Source organism: Channa argus, chromosome 3 (assembly GCF_033026475.1).
Source record: "Channa argus isolate prfri chromosome 3, Channa argus male v1.0, whole genome shotgun sequence".
In the NCBI taxonomy this organism is placed as follows: domain Eukaryota; kingdom Metazoa; phylum Chordata; class Actinopteri; order Anabantiformes; family Channidae; genus Channa; species Channa argus.
Window position 1 is genome coordinate 3,421,815 of NC_090199.1, and position 19,246 is coordinate 3,441,060.

Genomic DNA, 19,246 nt, shown 5'->3' on the forward strand with positions numbered 1-19,246 from the left:
AGCATCAACATTTATTCCTTAGGAGCTCAGAAGGTAGAAAAGGCCCCTGTAGAAGTGTTAATGTTTCCTATGTACTTGTGAACTACTATTCTTTCAGTGTTGTGGCGAATCCCAGTTCTGCTCATTGTATGTGCAAAGAATAAATGTTTATTGGGCCCCAGGAAAAGAGTGGATCTGAGCGCTTTTGTGTGCATTTGTGGCTGAGTGTCAGTGTGTCCTACTGTGATTACCTGTAGCTTTTAATGTCCAAAGCTCTGTGGAGACTGCATGCCTTACATTAAGACAGAGGAGTGCGCTGGATCAATTTCCCTTTCTATTTCTTTGGGTTTTGGTTTTGCTTTTTGTTTTTTACATCAATATAGATTTGTGATCGACACAGTGAAAAGTGAATTCATTAAATTATATTTTGTTGTGAAGTAAAAAGCTGGTGTCTCGTTCTTAAAACTATGAAGCAGCTGCAGCGGCTTGCTCAAACTTGTAATACCAGACGGGGAACTCTATGTAGTGCAGAGACGTGGAAAAAAAAAAGTATGGAGCACTTGTCACATTACTCAGAAACAGATATATTTGTGTGCTGGTTCCATGAAATACATCTTTAAGAGTATTTTTATAAATAGGAATTTGACTATGTAACAACACAACCCTCGATTCTAGCCCAGTCTTTTCAAAGTAAACCTATTAGATTTGGGTTGGCATAATATTTGTCTTGCTTCTTAATTGTCCAATTTTAAGGTCATTCTTTAGTTTATCCAACACCCAAAAATAAACTACTATGAGATGATGATTATAAGTAATCTGCTACAAAGATCAAGCGTATTATCTTTGTCGTTCCCCATGTTTGACAAATGCTTTCTCTGTATATACTGATGTGTACAATTTCAGATAAAGTGCCTTTTATAAAGTCCCAAATCTCAAGGTGGCATCGTGACATTTCTTGTTTAGTCATTTACTAAGAACAATCACATGAGAAGCCAACGCTCGTGATTGTTGTTGGGGTTTCTGCTTAAAAAATGCAAAGAAAATCACTTGCATTTTAAAACATTATACATTTTCTATTTTCACATCAAGCGCATTGGTGCTTCAGAAAGTTGCCAGCGACTGAAAGATTGGTAACACTTTCTGGAAGCCGTTGCTGCACGTCTCAGACATTCCTTACACTTCCCTTCAGTCTTCATCCCTGACAGCAGCAGTGGATGTCACTGTGCAAAGTTCACCAGACCTGCTGCTAATGTCCCTGAAGATGTATTCACCTGGAACAGAGCCACGGCAGCGGGAGGGTAACCGACTGTACAAATGCTCTCACATCCAACCTACATATGCATATTTTAAACACGGGCTCATTGTGGGTTTTGTGGGACTCTTCATCGCACAGTTGCCATTATTGTGTCCAGCGCAATATAGGTAACATACTACATTCACTTCCTACTTACTTATGGCCCCATTGGGGAACTTCCTTATGGAAAACAGACAAATCCTAATCGAATGTAATAGATTTTAAACAGCAGCCTATATGTTAGTTTCCTCCAGTGTGTGCGGGCGGTTACAGGTGTGTTTGCATGCATTTCTGTGCATCCTGGTTGCACTGCTGCAGCTGCTGTGTGGCTTGGTGTGCAGGTATTTCATCTACTTTCGGTAAAGGGTGTGAGCTTGCGTGTGAGAGAAGCAGGCTGCTGCACTTTACCCGCTGTGGATTGATTAGCTGGTGTTAAGCAGGAGAAACTCCACATCCCTTTCTCTCGATTTGCCTCTAAGTGGACGTCTGAGTGTGAGTGTGTGTGTGTGTTTCCAGCTCTCACCAGGTTGGGTGCGTTACACTGAGGGCTTCCTGCTGCATCCATCTGCCCGAAACGAACAAGCGCCGAACTGTCACTGCACGTCGCAGGTATGTAGTCACGAACGGAACGCGTGCACCGACACCCACCGTGAACTAGTTGAGGGCCACTCTCGGTACAAAAAGGGGCGCTAGCCCGTTAGCTGCCATGCTAACTTTACTAGTTGTTTTTGGCAATTTGCGCTAGCTAGTTTAACTAGCTAGGTTAGCACTGCGCCGGAGCGTGGGGGCGAGCAGCGATAGCTGCTTTTATGTAACGCTGGACACGTTGCCAGCCGCGTTTCGACATTCGGGAATTCATGTTTGTGGGTTAATTGACGGGGAAGATCAGCTTGCATGTTTAAATCTCCGCATTTCGTGCACATTTCCGTGCAGGAGTTGAGCGGCTAATGTCAACAGCTAACGCTAGCTAGCGTTAGCTGGGCACCGTTTAACCTGTCTGGTCAGAAACCTGTTTACCCCAACTGACAGTTACTCTTTCAGTTAACGACGTGGTTTCATGCTCCCGTTTCGACCAACGTGCTCTTCGTGCGTGTGTGTAACGCAACTAACAGTGGAAATATCTTTTGTGTCGTGTTACCGGCCACCCACTGTGCAGAAAAAGACAAATCGACTGACCCGAGGAGTGGACTCGCGCACTGCACGTGCTGTCATTTGTCCAAAACAGGTGTTCCAGTCGATGCACGCGCCTTGACCGATTAGTAATTAACAGCTGTTTAGTTTTCACATCCGTCACCTCCAACAACCGCTGTATGATCGGGCTTAATAATAAGTCAAATAGCTTGATACACCAAAGTTCATTGGTTATTTCTGCAGCCTGCGAATTGCTCAGATGGTGAAAAAGCTCCAAGGTGACATTTTATGTTTACTTTCGCTCAACAAGATTTTCAGTTTACTGCCATTCAAAACAAAGAAACCCAGCATATCTAACTGAGAACCAGGAAGCGTTAATGATCACACTTATTTGTATAGATTGGCTGATGGATTTGCCATGACGCAAATAATTTCAGTTCTAATGCAAACATACATACACACACAGAGATATATACATGTTCAAACAGGTTTTTAACGGACAGTGAAGCTGGTGGAAACGAAACGAAACAACCTCCTGACGTTCCTTCCTCTCAGGACAACAAAGGCAGCTCCTCGCACGCTCGAAACGCAGCAGTTTGAAAGCTTTCATTGGACTCATGACTGTTTGAAGGGACCCCCCCACCGTGGCCCATGCACTGTACCCGTTTCCCTCCCTGTCCTCCTTATCCCTCAAGCTGACGCAAAACCCCAGACACCTACCTCCCCTACCCCACCCTCACTCCCACCCTGTCCCCAGCGACTCGCCCCCTCCTGCCATGGTGTCCGGCACAGAGACCGTGCACTACATCCACCTCCACAACTCCAGCCAGTCGGTGCTGGAAGCTCTGCGCACGCAGCGGCGCGAGGGCCTCTTCTGCGATGTGACGGTGCGAATACACGACGCCTCACTACGCGCCCACGCCTGCGTCCTGGCAGCTGGCAGCCCCTTCTTTCAGGACAAGCTTCTGCTGGGTCACTCTGAGATCTCTGTGCCACCGTTGGTGCCCGCTGAAACCGTGAAGCAGCTTGTGGATTTCATGTACAGTGGCTCGCTGGTGGTGCTGCAGTCGCAGGCCCTGTGCATCCTCACTGCCGCCAGCATCCTGCAGATCAAGACGGTCATTGACGAGTGCACCCAGATAATCTCTCAGCGGAAGGCGGCCGCAGGGGCAGCAAGCGCAGCTGCCGCAGCCGCAGCGGCGGCGGCGGCAGGAGGGGGGATGCTCGAAGGAGTTCTCCCCAAACAAGAAGAGCGTGGTGGGGGCAAAGGGAGAGAGAGTGGCGGCAGTGGAAGCTGTTCTGTTTCTGGTGCAGGCGGCGGTGGGAGTTATGGAAACTTCTCTAACTTCATGGCTGAATGTGGGGCCAGTAATATGGGTGGGGGCATGGGGGTCAGTGTCAGTGAGAGCGGCCCAGGCCCGATGGAGCAAGCTAACACAGTAAGTTTGATGGCACTAGGCGACATGGGTCCCGGCCCCATGTGTGGCGGTGACGGCATGGCCTCCGGGGCCAGCACAATCCTCATGAAGCAGAGCTCCAGCTGCACTCAGGACGTCAGGTACAAGCTCCGAGACCTGTTGGCACAGACTGCCAACGGAGCCAGCACCAGTAGCACAGGGAACCTCTCAGCGGGCTGCAGCTCCGGTGTGGGCAGTGTGGACAGCATCGGCAGGGACAGCCTCCGCGGCAACACAACTGACCTCTCTGATGACCTCGTGGGGATGGACAGATACAGCGAAGAGGAGGACTTGGACGGGAGAGAGCGGGGAAGAGACGGAGACAGAGACAGGGGGGCGAGCCACAGCCGCAAGCAGAGGCAGCCGCTAAGACTCCAGGTAGGGGGATAAGGGGAATGGTTGCCATGGTTACAGTTTTCAGGCATGCAGAGCTGCAACGGTTTTCTTTTCTTTCTTTTTCTGCTTTTCCCTCTTCTCACACTGCATTGGCGTATATCGCTGAGATGTTTCTGCACTTTGCACAATTGAAGAGAAGCTCTTGTCTTAACTTCAGCAGTAATTGCCTATGGACTTCTGCATATTTACTGTAGGTGATTAAACTTATTAGTACCTGCTAGAAAGGACTGTAGCTGGATCAATGCGCTGTTGTTCTTGTAGACTCTGTGCTGCTTTTAAGCTCCTAGCACTATTGTAAAGGTCATTTCTTTGCTGCCTCTGTAGGTGCTTGGAGGAGAGGGGGTGGTGGTGAAAGATGAAGGGGTTCAGGACACAGATGGGACCGTCTATGCCTTGGAGGATGGAAGACGAGATGGAGAGCAGGAGGGCTCCCAGGAACCCATGGCAGGCTTTGGACAGGTAGGTTTAACTCAGAGGTGAGCTGCAGCTATCAGAGCCAACGCGAAACACCAACTGACGAAAGGAATTTAGGTGAATGATTTTACAATTTTCTCAAGAGTTAAACTTTTGCAGTCATCCTACTGTAGTTAATGTATGCTGACTGATTCTGTCACAAGTCCTAAAGTAAGTAGAGAAAAAACACGGTGGAGTGGATTTATGCCGCAGCCTGCTGCACACTGCAGACTCCACGAGGAACATCTGCCACACAGGATACAGCTTTGCCAGTCAGTTTTTTTTGGAAAGTGCTGCAGAGTAAGTTAATGATTGGAAATGATAGGTTAAGTTATGATTCCTACATTTTCAGGTTTTTTTTGTCCACAACTTCTTAAAGCGTGCTTGTCTTGGTCTTTTATGGAGAGATGGCCATTAAAACTTCCAAAACCTCGTGGCTTAAGACAAAACTAAGACTGAATGCAGCATATTTATATGCATGTACGATCTGCCAAACACTCGACAACTGTACAGTGGGGCTCAAATATCTACATGCTCCGTAAGGAAAAATGAGCAGAGCCCGTACAGCAGCACCGCTGATTCTCAATGTAACGGGTTTAATGAGGGTCAGTGACTTACAGTGGTGTGTGTGAGTTCACTCATTCATAGTAGTCGGATTAGGCTGAGCTCTAGTGAACCTGTAGTTTTGGGCAGGTGCTGTGCTCTGCTCCAAATGGGCAGTTGTTTGACGTGTCCGCCACTGCCAGACATTAAAAATGGCGTCGAATAGTTCAGAAAATTGTATTTACTTATCTTTTTGTTCTGCTAACTTATTGTACGTGTTACATAATCCTTTCCACTGGCTCTGATTGCCTTCTTTTTGTGTAACTAACTTCAGCCGCCGTAAAAACAGCTCACGGGCGCCTTTGGCTTTCTCTGTCTAAGACGGGACCCGTGTGCGTTGGAGCAGCCGCTTGAGGATATGCCAAGTTTGTTTGCAGGTCTGAAAGCTGCAGGGCTCTAGTGAGCCGTGAGTTTTCAATAAGGCAAAGACCAATGACGTCACGTTGAAAACGGCGCCCTGCATGCTACTAATGAGCTGAAACAGACCTCTGACAGCAATGCATGCACAACTGAGATGCTAAGATTGTTATACTTGTTATACCAGGTCCGGTACTTCGGTGCACAGGTGCGATCGTAAGACTGATCTGGATAGAGGGCACAGGTAACACCTGGTGAAAATGATATAGGATGAGTGAGATTGGTTTGGTCAGTGTGGCAAATTCAGCTGCTTTATTGCAACATTGGCGTTACAGAATTATGTCTTTATGATGTTGTGGTTGGATTTCCCAGCAATACAATTCAGTCAGCAAACAGCGGTTTCTGTTTGTCCCTGAATTTTCAAACAAATTTCCAGAAAACATACAATATAATGCATTATAATATGGAATATCAGATTACATATGAGAGCATGACAAATTTCTGCTTTTATCTTTTATTGCCGGCCAGTTTGCCTTTAACAAACTCCACTTAGGTTGGGTCTTTGTTGAACGAGCTCCACCCATGCCAGTATTTCTTCATATTTCTCCAGCCATATGTCAAACTGTACTTATGACAGCTCACGCTGTTTTGACAATAATGTAGCTTGACTGGTGGAACCGTGTCACAGTTTTTCCAAGGTTTGAACCTTTCCGTGTGTACAGCGGGGGGGGTGGGGGGGGTGGCGGACTTGTACATGCAAATAATGGGGGATGTGGTATGTAAAAGGAAACATTTTAGAAAACACAAAACCTTGTCGTTGGGGCTTATTTTCTTTACATATGTGCTCATTTGGTGAGGCCAGCCCATAGCTTATGTTTCCAGAAACGAGTCAGAGCACAGACAGAGAGAGGACAGGATTTACACCTATGGAGCAGGTAAGAATTCCGCTTCAGGAGACATGAACTGGATACGTAACACAGGAAGGTTTTGCTTAATACATTTGAAGGTTGCAGATCGGTTATTGCTTGAACTGAAAATGTGTGCATTCAGATTTTTCATGGGAGATGTGCGTATGTACGGAAGGTTAAGTTTGCATATGTTTGCTCACATCTCGCAGGATTTCTATGATGAGCAGGGGGTGTTTTCTGAGAGCTTTTGGCCCCAGAGTGAGCCTCCTCAGCCCATGGCTTTCAACCCTAGAGCAAGGGTCAACAAGCCTCTGACTCCACCTCCAACTACTCAGTCCATCAACAATCAGGTCAGTGCACTATCATACACTGGGAGTGTATTTAATCTGTCCTGCAGTCTTACGTGTTGCTACAGCCTGGGGGTAGATTTTCAGAGCTTTGATGAAGCATTTGGTTCAGCTATTGCTTGTTGAAAATGCTTGTGTTGCATACGGTTTGTGCTTGAACTTTAAGTATCTGGATTGAAATATGACTGAACCAAACATGTTTCATTTGTTGTTGCTGACTTGGATTTTGAGTTTGAAACTGGAACTCATTCAGGTTCGTTCAGCGTTTGACACTTTCAGCGAATCATAGTTTGAATCATGGTCACATACCCTGAACGGACCTGTCCTGTAGATCAACGTCAAAATTGCATATATTTGCATGTCTCTTTATGGTTTTCCCCAAAGTAGGATGATTAAAGGTTAATCTTAAATTAATGAGGGAAAATGTTTAGATATTTTTATGATTTTTTTTGTCCAGCTAATTAAATGGTTTTTGTAGAAAAAATATATTAAAGAAGTTTATTATAAGATGTCTTCAAATACGTCAAAAATTGATCTTTTTTTGCCTGTATTTTTATAAGGGCTTTTTTCAGTTTTCTGGGCAATTTTGATACATTGTATTTTCGTGTGTCTACATAATTTAAACAAAGCACGATCCTAAAAATGAGCCACACAAGCAATGCCAATAAATGATACCAATAAAGAGTTTATTCATTTCACAAATTGTAAGCATTGTAGAGAATAACAAAACGTGTAACAATATAAAAAAAAAAGTCTGTGTGTTGGGCTGTGAATGCTTCCAAAGCATTTGTGACCTACACTCTGTACTGTCCCTGAACGCATCCAACACGCACACAAACACACACAGAGCAGCATAGCTGTTGCTGACAGGTGGCCAGCATCACACGGCGTTACTTTCTTTATGTGAAGCCCACACACAAACACGAGTGAGAGGGAGAGGAGGAGGGATATCTTCCATTACCATATGACTGAGGTAACATCACTGGCTTTCTTTGTACCTGCTGCATTACTCCAGCTTGTTGACTGGCAAAGTTCACATGTGCAGGCATCTCCAAGGAAACAGCTACAGCTTATATGAATGTCAAAGCTCCAGAGAACTGCTGCTGCTGCTGCTGCCATTTTAGTGACAGCAGAGAAAGCACAAATCTCAATTTTTCAATTAGAGCCTTTTATCATTGTTCATCAAGAAATATTTGAATTAATTCAATTAATTTGGCGTGTTCCCATAAAGACTCTAAAGCCAAGAATAATTTGCCTCTGTCTACGTATGGGCCGAACTGGAATGGAGGGTGACACCTATTAACTCTCTTCTCTGCATGGGATTGTTGAAAATGGTAAAAATATAGAACATGATCAGCTGTAACCAAACAAATATTGAAAGCAATAAAATCCGGGTCCTGTTCTCTGACGTAAGATTCAGCTGCTTTTTTGTCTGTTATATTATTATAAATTAATAGGGTTTGGGTTTTATACAAAAGGAGAAAAATATGAGAGATGACATCGTAAAAAAAACTATAGATATTTTTACAGTTATGACATTATTTTGTCAAAATGTTTTAATTGAGGATGAAAACAATCGTTAGTGCCGTTGTCGATTTCATCCAAACTTTTTCTTTTTATGCTTTAAGCAGGACCCTGAAGAAACACAATGTGGTAATTACAAAGCAAGGATTTCTTGTAGTTTTTGCGATGGAGAGGTGATTGGCAGGAAGGTAGAATTCAGCGCAGTGCAGCACTAGACAGGAATACTTCTAACAATGAAACCAAGAGAAATGCAGAAAAGCAAATACAGACCTTTTCTCTTCACACGCTGCTTTACACAGTTTGACAGGAGTGTTTGCTTTGAAAATGAAAATGCAAAAGAGAACCTACATTTGCGTTTGAAGTGTTGTGATGCAGACACGTGACCATGTGGAGACGCAAACGTACAGGGGTCCGGCGTATTATTATGACCACCTGTGTAATCTTATTCAATCCAATACAGCAGCTCTGCCATGAATTCTACTTTTCCAAGGTTATTATTATGTTATTTATCTCAGTTTTTAGGATGAAACTGTCAGTCAGGTTCTAATTCTACTATGTGTTTATTACTAAGGTGGAAGTGGGTCGTGGAGTTGCACTGGAGCGCATTAGAGGAAGGGGTGGTTCTAATGTTTTGGTGGTCCAAACACGATGGCTGTGTTTCTGTGTGTGGGTTAGGATGAGACATTGTCTGTGGGTGCGAGTCCAGCAACTTTGTGGATGGATTTTTATTAGCATTATAAAGCCATTTAAATTTATGCTTCTAACTTCATTGAATCTTTTCATTTTTTCATAGAATACAATAACATTCAGTAAAGTTTGGGTGTACTGTCTATAGACATACATGCAAACTAGAGCTTTGCAAAAAAAAAATTATTTTAACCAGGAGAGAGAGAGAGAGAGAGAGGATAAGACACATGACAAATAAGAGATCTTTTAACCTAATAAAAATAAGTGAAAACAAAACTGCAGAGTGATGAAAGAATTCATTAAAGTACAAAAATAGAAGATAAAGCAACAATAATTCTGTGCACAGTTGCTCACCCGTGTATCAGAGTGCTGAGCCAGAGCAGGAAAGAACTGCACAAACACAATATGAAAAATTCCAGCACACTGCACGGATGCATAGATAAACAGTGGTAGAAAAATACAGCCTGTAAATAATGTATTTCTCATAGTAGCTTCTTTAGGCTCATTACTTGCCTGCATACAGTATCAGGAATTTGAGGGGATTACAAAAACCAAATGCACAAACATTTCAGCATGGTTCTGCCTTTTTAGGTATCATTTCAGCTTTAACAAAATGGTTATGAATACTGTTTTTAATATCGTGCTGCTGGTATGTCCTGAAACATGATGACATGTATTAAATTTGATGATTAGTGAATTTAGTGGTGACAGAGACACAGAAAACCAAAAAAAATTTACACCAATGGTGGGTTTTAGAGAAGCCGGGAAACCGGAGCAGACTCTCACTGACACAGGGAAAGCATCCAACCTCCACACAAACAGGCCCCAGCTGGCCAATAGCTTCACATCCAGAACCTTCTTGCTGTGAGGCGACCACACTGCACCATCATGCCGCCAACCACAGATAAGATGCACTTTATTTGTTTTAGGCTCTGCAATGCAGCACCTCAATAAAATAACACTGCAATAACTTAAGTAAGCACATGGTGGTTACACCAAACACAGCACGCTATTAAATATTGCACAGAAAGTATCAAGAGTCCTGATGGAGAAAAGAAGCTGGATCTCACTGTGCAGGATGTGAGTGGGGTCAGACATTAATTGTTGCACTTGCTTGATGAGGTGGTTTTTCATGAGCTGAAGTTCAGGAAGTTTGTGTCATTGCCAATTAATCAGTTAGCCAATTTGGGAGTAAAAGGAAAAACTAAGAAAGGAGAATTAAGAAGAGAGAAAAAGTCATCGTCTGAGTTTAGTTTTTTTATTCCGACAGTATATGTTAATTGATGACCTTTACTCCGTGTTTCCTCCTCAGCTTCTGTTCCAGTACCCAGTGAGCCAGTCGCAGCCAGCTCCCTTCTATGTGGGCGGTCCAATGGGTGGGATTGACAGCATGGCGGGGACAGGGCCCAGCCAGCAGCCTCCGCCCCCTGCACCGATGACCCCAGTCCCACCGCCCTCCGCCTCCTCCTGCTCCGCCGGCCCCTCCCCTTCCTCCCAGGGATCTGAGACCTCGTTCGACTGCACGCACTGTGGCAAATCTTTACGTTCCAGGAAGAACTACAGCAAGCACATGTTCATCCACTCTGGTAAGACATACCTCATCCATGCACCCTTTTATTTTCTTTTTCCAATTATTTGTTTACTCAGTAGCCCTTTAATTTATTTTAACAATAAATCAAACAACACCAGGGTAATGTGAGATGGAAGAGGTTGTTTGCAGTGGCAGTTATTGCAGTCAGAATTACCACCAACTCTGCAGCTTTCTCCCTTTTTATGAGAAAGGTTTGGTTTTATGCCGCATTAAATCACTGTTTACAATCGGATTTATTTTTAACAAACCCCGTGTGCAGCTGTTTTCAGCAAACAAGCTCTGTAATAACCCACTGTACACTACCTGCCCTGCAGTAAATGACAGACAGACACAGTTGGGGTCTGGCTGCTAAATAAATTTAGATCTAGTTAACAAGCCAGATTTTTTTTTCCCCCATAAAATTGGTGGAGACCAAAAATAGAGCTAAAAGAAAAAAAGTAAACACAGAATATATGAAGCTTTAAGGATTAAACCACCAGCTCTCAGACTCATTCACTCAGTGTCATTCATTCACATCTACACAATCACCAATAAATGTGTCAAAACAGCTTCTAATATTTTCATTGTATTTTATTTATTTATTTATTTTGCAGTAAGAAGTAGGTAGTTTTGCCACTGTTTTATAAAACCATAAAAGTCCTCAAATGAACCAAATGCCATTTCCATGCTTTGCATTTCTGCTTTTAAGGGAACAGACTCTTCTGCATTAGGAGTGGTTGATGCAGCATAAAACAGAAATATTAATGAGAAATTTTCATTAAAGTAGATGTACTGTACATGCTATTGCACATGGATACATTATGTATAAGCTTTTTAACATTCTACTTTATGCTTTTACATAAGAGAAGATTCGTCTAACATTTAGGGGAAAAAAATAAAAAAATATTTACTTCTTTATTACAGTATTGTTGTAAAGATCTTGTTTTAGAAACATTGAAAAAAATTGAAAGACTTCATATGAGTATGTAGTTACAGTATTAGCTGTATATTTATATTAATATTGTCTTTAAAATCGTTGCAGGTCAGAAACCTCATCAGTGCTCCATCTGCTGGCGCTCCTTCTCCCTGCGTGACTACCTCCTCAAACACATGGTGGTGCACACGGGTGTCAGGGCCTTCCAGTGCTCCATGTGCGGCAAGCGCTTCACCCAGAAAAGCTCGCTCAACGTGCACATGCGCACCCACCGTGCCGAACGCACCTTCCAGTGCAACGTGTGCCACCGGGCCTTCACCCACCGCACCTTGCTGGAGCGCCACGCCCTGCAGCACGCCCACCACGCCCCCCAGGGCCAAGGCCAGGGGCGTGGAGCCGACATGACCTCACCTACCAAGCACAGTCCTCCGGCTCTAGGAGGGCCCTCAGGTATGGCTGGCACGGCTGGCATGGTTGGCAGCATGGCCAACATGCCCAGCCATGGAGCTTCCTCCACCTAGAGAGAGGGAGAAGGGGGGACAAGGGGGAGGTTAGTAAGCCCATTCCTTGAACCGACACTTAGTTGGTCCTAACAGCCTTGTTGATCTTTTGTTTTGGTGGGAACAGCACTTACAGGCTCCCACTGTTTTATCTTAAGGCCTCGTTCAATCAGGGTTCCTACACAGGGCTGGAAGCCTTTTAAACTTTGAAAATTGTGGAAATTTATAAGGTGTTTTGGAATTGCACAATAATTATGGAAATGTTTTTAAAAAAAAAAAAAAAGGTAGTTTTCCAAAAATGATCTTAAATAGTTTTAGCCCTACTGTGTTGTGACATTGGTTGCTGTGACATGAGCTATAGAGCAACATTGCTAACAACCACACACATTTTTAATGCAGCTAACTAGTACAATGCTGCAGGTTTTTAATTCAGCAACAGAGAATGTGTAGGAACCCTGTTTTACACAGAGAGTCACCAAAGAGGTTAGGAAAACAGAGCGGGTTTGGGAGTGGGTGGTTGGGTGGGTGGGGTTGTAGACTTTCCAGGTAGGGGTGGGATATCGAGATGCAAGTTATGGGAATTAGGGGAAGAATGGGTTGGTGGGACGTGGGCATTGCAAGGTTTGATTCACCTTCAGTTCATTTAATTCAAGTAGAAAGCTGCAGTTCATAAGTGCACAACTTAAACATGAACATATCTGAGGGGGGTTACAACCCCATCACTGACTGTTTGTGTTGGAGCAGTTTGTTTATCCCAAAATCTTGATCAAGAGCAAATTGGATGAGTAAATCATAACTTTAGTCATTTTCTCAGTTACTAGGATCTTTAACATGCAGAGAGTAAAACCTCTACTTAAGGGTGATTTGTCTGCTGGACAAGCTGGATTTGCTTATTTGTCAGCGCCATACTTCATTTGTTGTCCAAAAATGCTTAAAGACACATCCAGACAAGCCCCGAATCCTCATAATCGCTAGATTCGGACAAAGATCTCTTATTCAGCACCAACGTCGCATTATTTCATAACCCATTAATTTCAGAATAAAGAAACATGTAAAACGTAACAGCTGTGCAAGTCCTTCACACATAATCCATCAGATTATGTTCAGTCACAAGCAGCAGGTGTCAGTTCACTTGTTAAGTGCTGATGTATTGTCCCTGTGACGTCCAACATTCATTCAAAGCTCGTTCTCTTTAGTTTGAATAATATTACATGTATTTATCATGGACCATGTACAAGAACATGAATCTCACTTCTCTTATAGCTCATTTTAATCTGCAGTCTTCAGGTTGCTACACACAATAAACAATAAGTGATTAAATAAATTTTCACGAATCCAAACGCGAAGTGCAGAACACCAGTACTCAATAAAGTCATTACAAGCCTTGCAGTACTACACCCTCCCTCCACCGCTACTACATACGAATACACTCCCCTTTTTCCCCACATGCCATCAACGTTTGTCTGTCTGTCAACACAAACATAAGTAAATGTCCATAAATCTGATTACTTAAAACCACTTAGAAAGCAAATGTACACACTTTTTTAGGTCATGGGTTCTGAACAGAATGAAGTTCTGTTTTATGTTGTTGGCTATGTCCAGTACGACTTTACCCAAAATTAAGTAGTTAGATTTGTGTACTTGCCGATACCGATTACTAAAAGTCAAGTCTACAAAGGGTTTATATAACCCTTGTTGTAGCCAGACAGTCACAAATATTAAATGTATTTTAAATATTCTTTAAAAAACACAAAGTATGACTATGACTTAGTACAGCAAAGCTGAATTGACTGATTCACAGACCGCAGACTTTTGTCCACCTCCATCTCCTTGCGGAGGTGGGTGTGGTTTTTAGTGCAGTATTGGTGAGTACAAGTACGAATACAAGTAAACAAAGCCGCCTGATACTGGTGTCGGCATCAGCAGATCTCTAAGTGTTGTTTTACTGCTTCCCTTGATGAGAAATTGAAATTGCTACAGTTGCTTAGATGCAACTAAATCTGATTTAGGAGGTGGTTTCGGACAAAGTCACTGAGCCTGAGTTTTTTGCTTTATTCACCCTCAAAGATGCTTCACTGAAAAAAAGATGGGATGTCATGCGGGTCAGGGTTGTGTTACGCAGAGCTCTCAGTAAATATCCATGGCAGAATCAAAAAGTTGGACCCGGAAGTGAGACATTACATCACACTTAACAAGTGTCCAGTGCAGACAGGAAGTTAGAGAATAAAATATCAGCCTTGTTGCTGAATCACATAAGGTCAGTAATATTTAATAACAATTAGGCAGAGATACACTTTCTTGAGTTATCATACCTTAAAGCTGTTTTACTTAACTTTGTGAAAGGAAGGACATCAGAGACATTGACATAAATAACCTGCAGCTGACGAACGGAGCAGGATTTTGAGAGGTGCCTTGCTGCAGATAAAGATCAGAGACGAGATGATTCATTTGAAACCGTCGGCTGGAAGTTTTTCCAGGAATTTGTGGATCTTTAGTTCAGATGATGTCATCTGGGGAAGCTCTGGAAAAGTAGGTTAACCATGATTACAGACTTCATAGTGTGAGCAACAAGATGACATAATCCTCCAAATTATGTCATGTGGAGGCATTTTTCAGCTGGAAGTACAGAGCTATTTTGATATAGTTTATATATAAAGTTATATAAAGTTTAATGGCATTTATGTACATGTACGACCCAAACTGTAAACGAAAGGAGCAAGTTCAAAATAGGTGAAGTCGTCCTTTAAGGTCCACGTTCCGTCAAAATGAGCAACTTCCAGCTAATATTCACAACTTCCTCCGAGGCTCCCGGTCTGTCGTCTCCTGGAAATGTAAAAACAGACTGCAGCAACGCTCCAGCGGTCAAATCCTCTCCCATAAAAAATGCGTTCTGAACACACATTCAGTCTCCTGTTAAATTCCTAATGTCTGATTTATTAAAAAAAGAAAAAAAAATGATCTTCCTGAATGAACTGAATTGAATGTGAATGGAGCCTGGTGCTATTCAGGAGAAAGCCAGGGTGACAGCGACAAAGAAAGTTGTTGATGAATGATTTAAAAAGGAAGGAAAGTAGTTGGAGAAGTGGGGGGGGGGAGGAGGAGGAGGAGGAGGATGAGGGTGGGGGGGGAGGTGTGGTGCACAGCAGCGTGAATGAAACTCACCATCATCCATCAGACAGCTTTGTAACATTTTCCACAGGCGCTACCGGTCAGCCCCAGGATCATATACCTCGAACCAGGACGAGCCCCTTGATGGCTCGGAGGGACACTATTTTCTCATTTCAAATGTTTGGGAAACATTTCAGCATGTTTTACACACACACACCTACAATTACCTCTGTGGTCCAAAGACAGGCATTATGCTTCGCATCTTTTAAGCTACATCGAACGAAGAAACAGTGAAAACTAAAGCTAAGATAGATAAGTTTACTTTTCGAAAGCTTGCTAAAGTACTTCTATGTAAAGTTCCTGTACATCGCTATAATGCTCAGTTTGTTATTTGTTGCTCATGTGATTCTTTGATGCAGTAATAAGGCAAAATATTAAACAAAAAAACAAAAAAAAAACCTTTTAAAGTGAAAGAGCCATTCAGAGGAAGTTAAACTTGGTTGAATAACTCTGACAAATCAGTGACTTTTATCAGGATTTTTATTGAGTGTTTGGTTGCGTTTGTCTATAGGGGGGTGCGGTTAATAATAAATGGGAAGTGTTTGTTGCTTAAAAAAAAAAAACGATAAAAGCTTTTCTCTCAGCACTATAGAAATCTTTTTAACATTTTAGTAAAACTAAATTAGTCATGAAAATGTACAATCACCCCTGCAACTTCTGACAAAGTCAAACTGGTGATAATCTTAATTATCACATTAATATTTATTACAATTTGATCTCTATGCACAACTAAGTTTGCACATCATGTTCCTTAGACGTAGATGTTGTCGTCCCCTGAAGTATTTGGCCTAAGATAGTTTTTGTTGCCTTTTTTTTTTTTTTTTTTTCTTCAACACCTGAAAGGTGATGTTAAGATGTCTCTGCTTTTTGCTTGTTTTCCTCAATGTTTGTTAGTCAAAGCATTATATGATATTTAGTAGATGACATAAGCTTTTTAAGAGCTTCATAAGTGGACCTCCCTAAACAAGTGAGACATTTAAATTTGTTTGCAAGTGATGAGAAAATTGGACAAAAAGGAAAAAAAACAAAAAATAATCACTTTAATCAAAACGTATTAAGTTTTTGGAAGTGAATCCAGCAAAGAGGCACATTTAACACCTTAATAAATAAATACTGACATTAAATGTCTCATTTAAATGTGGGAAAGCTGCTTATTTACACAGCAGTCCTAGCAGTGTGTATCAATTGGCCTCTCATCAGTGCAGACTCAATAGTTTGGTTCTCCAGTGTTGTGGACGAAAACCGATTTAAAAACACTTTAAGAAAACTCCTCCCACTCACTGCTGGTTATAAGCTATAAAGTCTAACGCCAAACCTTTGGTGCTTTTGTTTTGTTTTACTTTTTCCTTTCCTTTGGAAAAAAAATTTACCTCATTCGCCAGTTGCCATCACCGTGCTGCGGTCTGGGTTTTGTAAATAAGCAGGTTCAGCTGTTTCAGAGGTTTGATCTTTCCTCAGCAGTGGAAGTGGTTTTGTTGCATTTTGTCTGAGGCGGACCCTTGTACAGTACTGTAATATGTGTGCTTTGAAGCCATGTCAGCGCATTGTAACGTACTGTGTTATGCCTTTTTATTTTATTTGTTGGTTTTATTGGGAGGGAAGTTGATAATTGTTTTTTCTACATTAATATTTCTTTAACAGAAGTTAAATATGTCAAAGAAGAAACGGTCATTTTATAAAATAAAAAAAAAAAATCCACTTGTCATCGTAAAACCACATCTTTTATGTATAAAAAGACTAAAGGCATGATTTTAACTTTTTTCTGAGAACTTAGATGTCGTACCTAATTGATTGAATTTTAAAAATGAGTGATTTCAAAGACTTCTTTCTCCAAATAAAACGTCTTCTATGGTTTCAGGCCAGAAGCTTGTGTTAGATCTCATTTTTTAAATTGCTGTGTGTGTGTGTGTGTGTGTGTGAGAGAGAGAGAGAGAAGCCAGAGTATCAAACACTTTTTTTTTTATAAAATGTTGGCACATTATTCTTTCATTTTTATTGTTATAACATGGTACATTTTTGCCTGATTTCATACAATATTTGTGTTAACGTTTTTACATTATACGTAAGCAGAAATAGAAAAGTGTCATCAGAACGTACTTCGGTTGACTTATAGAATCAAACGTCAAGCAACACAGACTTGTGAAACAAATTATCAGTGGTGCATTAGTTTGTGCGTAGATTTCACTTTTTATTAAATATTTGCTATTTCACATACATAAGTAACAGTGTAGTGTTGTGTAATTAGCTGATGTTGGTAATTAAGTAACTCCAGCAGCAAGTCACATGCTTATGAATTCTTTCTTACAGGACATTGAATTCAATGACCTCAACTTGTCACAGTTGCAGATGTTCCAGTGCATTTTTTCTCTCTGAACTTGTTAGTTTGAAGCAACAAGTGGCTTCTGCAGTCTGACTGAAGATGATGCTGTTAAGCACTTTATAGCAGAAACCTGAAATTAGTTTGGAATAAGGAAGGACCACGGACAACACAGCCTCACCCCAACAAACCCAGGCCGTGATGCTGTCCTCCATCAAGAGCCACAGAGGAGACGTTAGTCTTCAGAAGGGACAGGACCAGACTGGAGATTTTTAGTCCGGTCGCCTTGAATCAACATCCAGACAGCCTCACCTGGATGACTGGGAATCGTCCCAGACACAGCCGTGGACGGAGCACTGAACGGGTCCAGGGGTCGGTGAGTGTTCATATGATTTGTTGAAAGAAGTTCACTTAGAAGACATAAAATGTCTTGAGATTAAAAACGTGACTGAAAATTGACACAAACCTCAAAACGCTACAAAATGACCACAAACTGAGCAAAAGCATAAAGAAAAACCTTGGTTTTGGAGTCTCGTACAGATGTGTGAGGGGCCCTTCGTCAGCCTGTGCCCAGGGCCCCATTTTCTCATTATTATTGTTATTATTATTACATCCTATTATTCTGTAGAAAGGTGAAGACTGCAGACGTGACTGGAGTGTTACAGATTTACTAAGATTGCTGAGCTGCAAAACATTAACAGGACTTAAAGGTCTTTAAAGATAATGAGTGGGTCCAGGATTTAGCACAAAAACATGTGGATGCTCTGGAATGTCAGTATACAGTGTAACTGAGTTAGTTTTGTGGTGATGCTAGAGTTGAAACGATTATCTGGTTAATGGATGAGTAGGTCACAGGTGAATGTTTGCTGGTTTCTGTGACCATAAACTAAAACTGTTTTTTTTTTAAACATGCCACTAGTCATTTTTAAGGATTTACTGACAGTAACAGTAAACACAATGGACACAATGTGCAACCTCTGTCTAAATGTGTTGTTTTGGGATTTTTTTCCTAATGCTTTTGTTTACTAATGTAAAATTTTGTCCTGGTCATTTTTTTTCTGTTTTTGGGCTCAGAAGTGATTAAATTCTGGTTGTTTCCTCTTTCAAATATGAAAGAGTTAAAAAATAATTTTCATTTATTTCTCAAATCCTTGACTGAATGCGTTTTCTGTCATTTTAGCCATACTGTAGTGTCTTTGTCTGTCAACACAGTGTCCTCTTATCTCGTCCATTTCTCAAAACCCCAAACAAATTCATCAGAAAGACGACATACTAAAAGCTGTCTTGTCTTAAAGGCTCCACTCACGCTTTTGAAGGTCGTAGCTGATCTCTGGCCAGAAGGCATCTGTTACTCAACAACATCTGTTCCTGTTACTCTCTTTCTCCCAGCATGCTGAGGGACACGGAGGCTCTCCCAAGGGTGGCCTTTTGTGTGGCCCATTGTCAATTCCATCATTGTCTGCTGAAGTCTGTTCCCATAATGCCACGGGGTTATAAACCCTACCAGAGGCCAACTCTGCTGGGCTGATGATTTACAGTTATTTGTGGCTAAACACAATCGGCCTCATTGTGGAGCAATTACGGGAGAAAACTGAGGGGAATTTAAAGAAGTGGTGATCGG

General features: G+C 42.0%; 1 protein-coding gene across 1 annotated transcript; it reads left to right on the forward strand.

Moving 5' to 3' along the window:
- The first annotated feature begins 1,512 nt into the window (after positions 1–1,512).
- zbtb45 (zinc finger and BTB domain containing 45) lies at positions 1,513–17,269 on the forward strand. The gene is made up of 6 exons (XM_067499281.1): positions 1,513–1,882; positions 2,893–4,239; positions 4,582–4,716; positions 6,788–6,928; positions 10,449–10,722; positions 11,749–17,269. Exons 2-6 carry the CDS (start codon positions 3,181–3,183, stop codon positions 12,159–12,161), a joined length of 2,022 nt encoding a protein of 673 aa, XP_067355382.1. The 5' UTR covers positions 1,513–1,882; positions 2,893–3,180; the 3' UTR covers positions 12,162–17,269.
- The last annotated feature ends 1,977 nt before the right edge of the window (positions 17,270–19,246 follow it).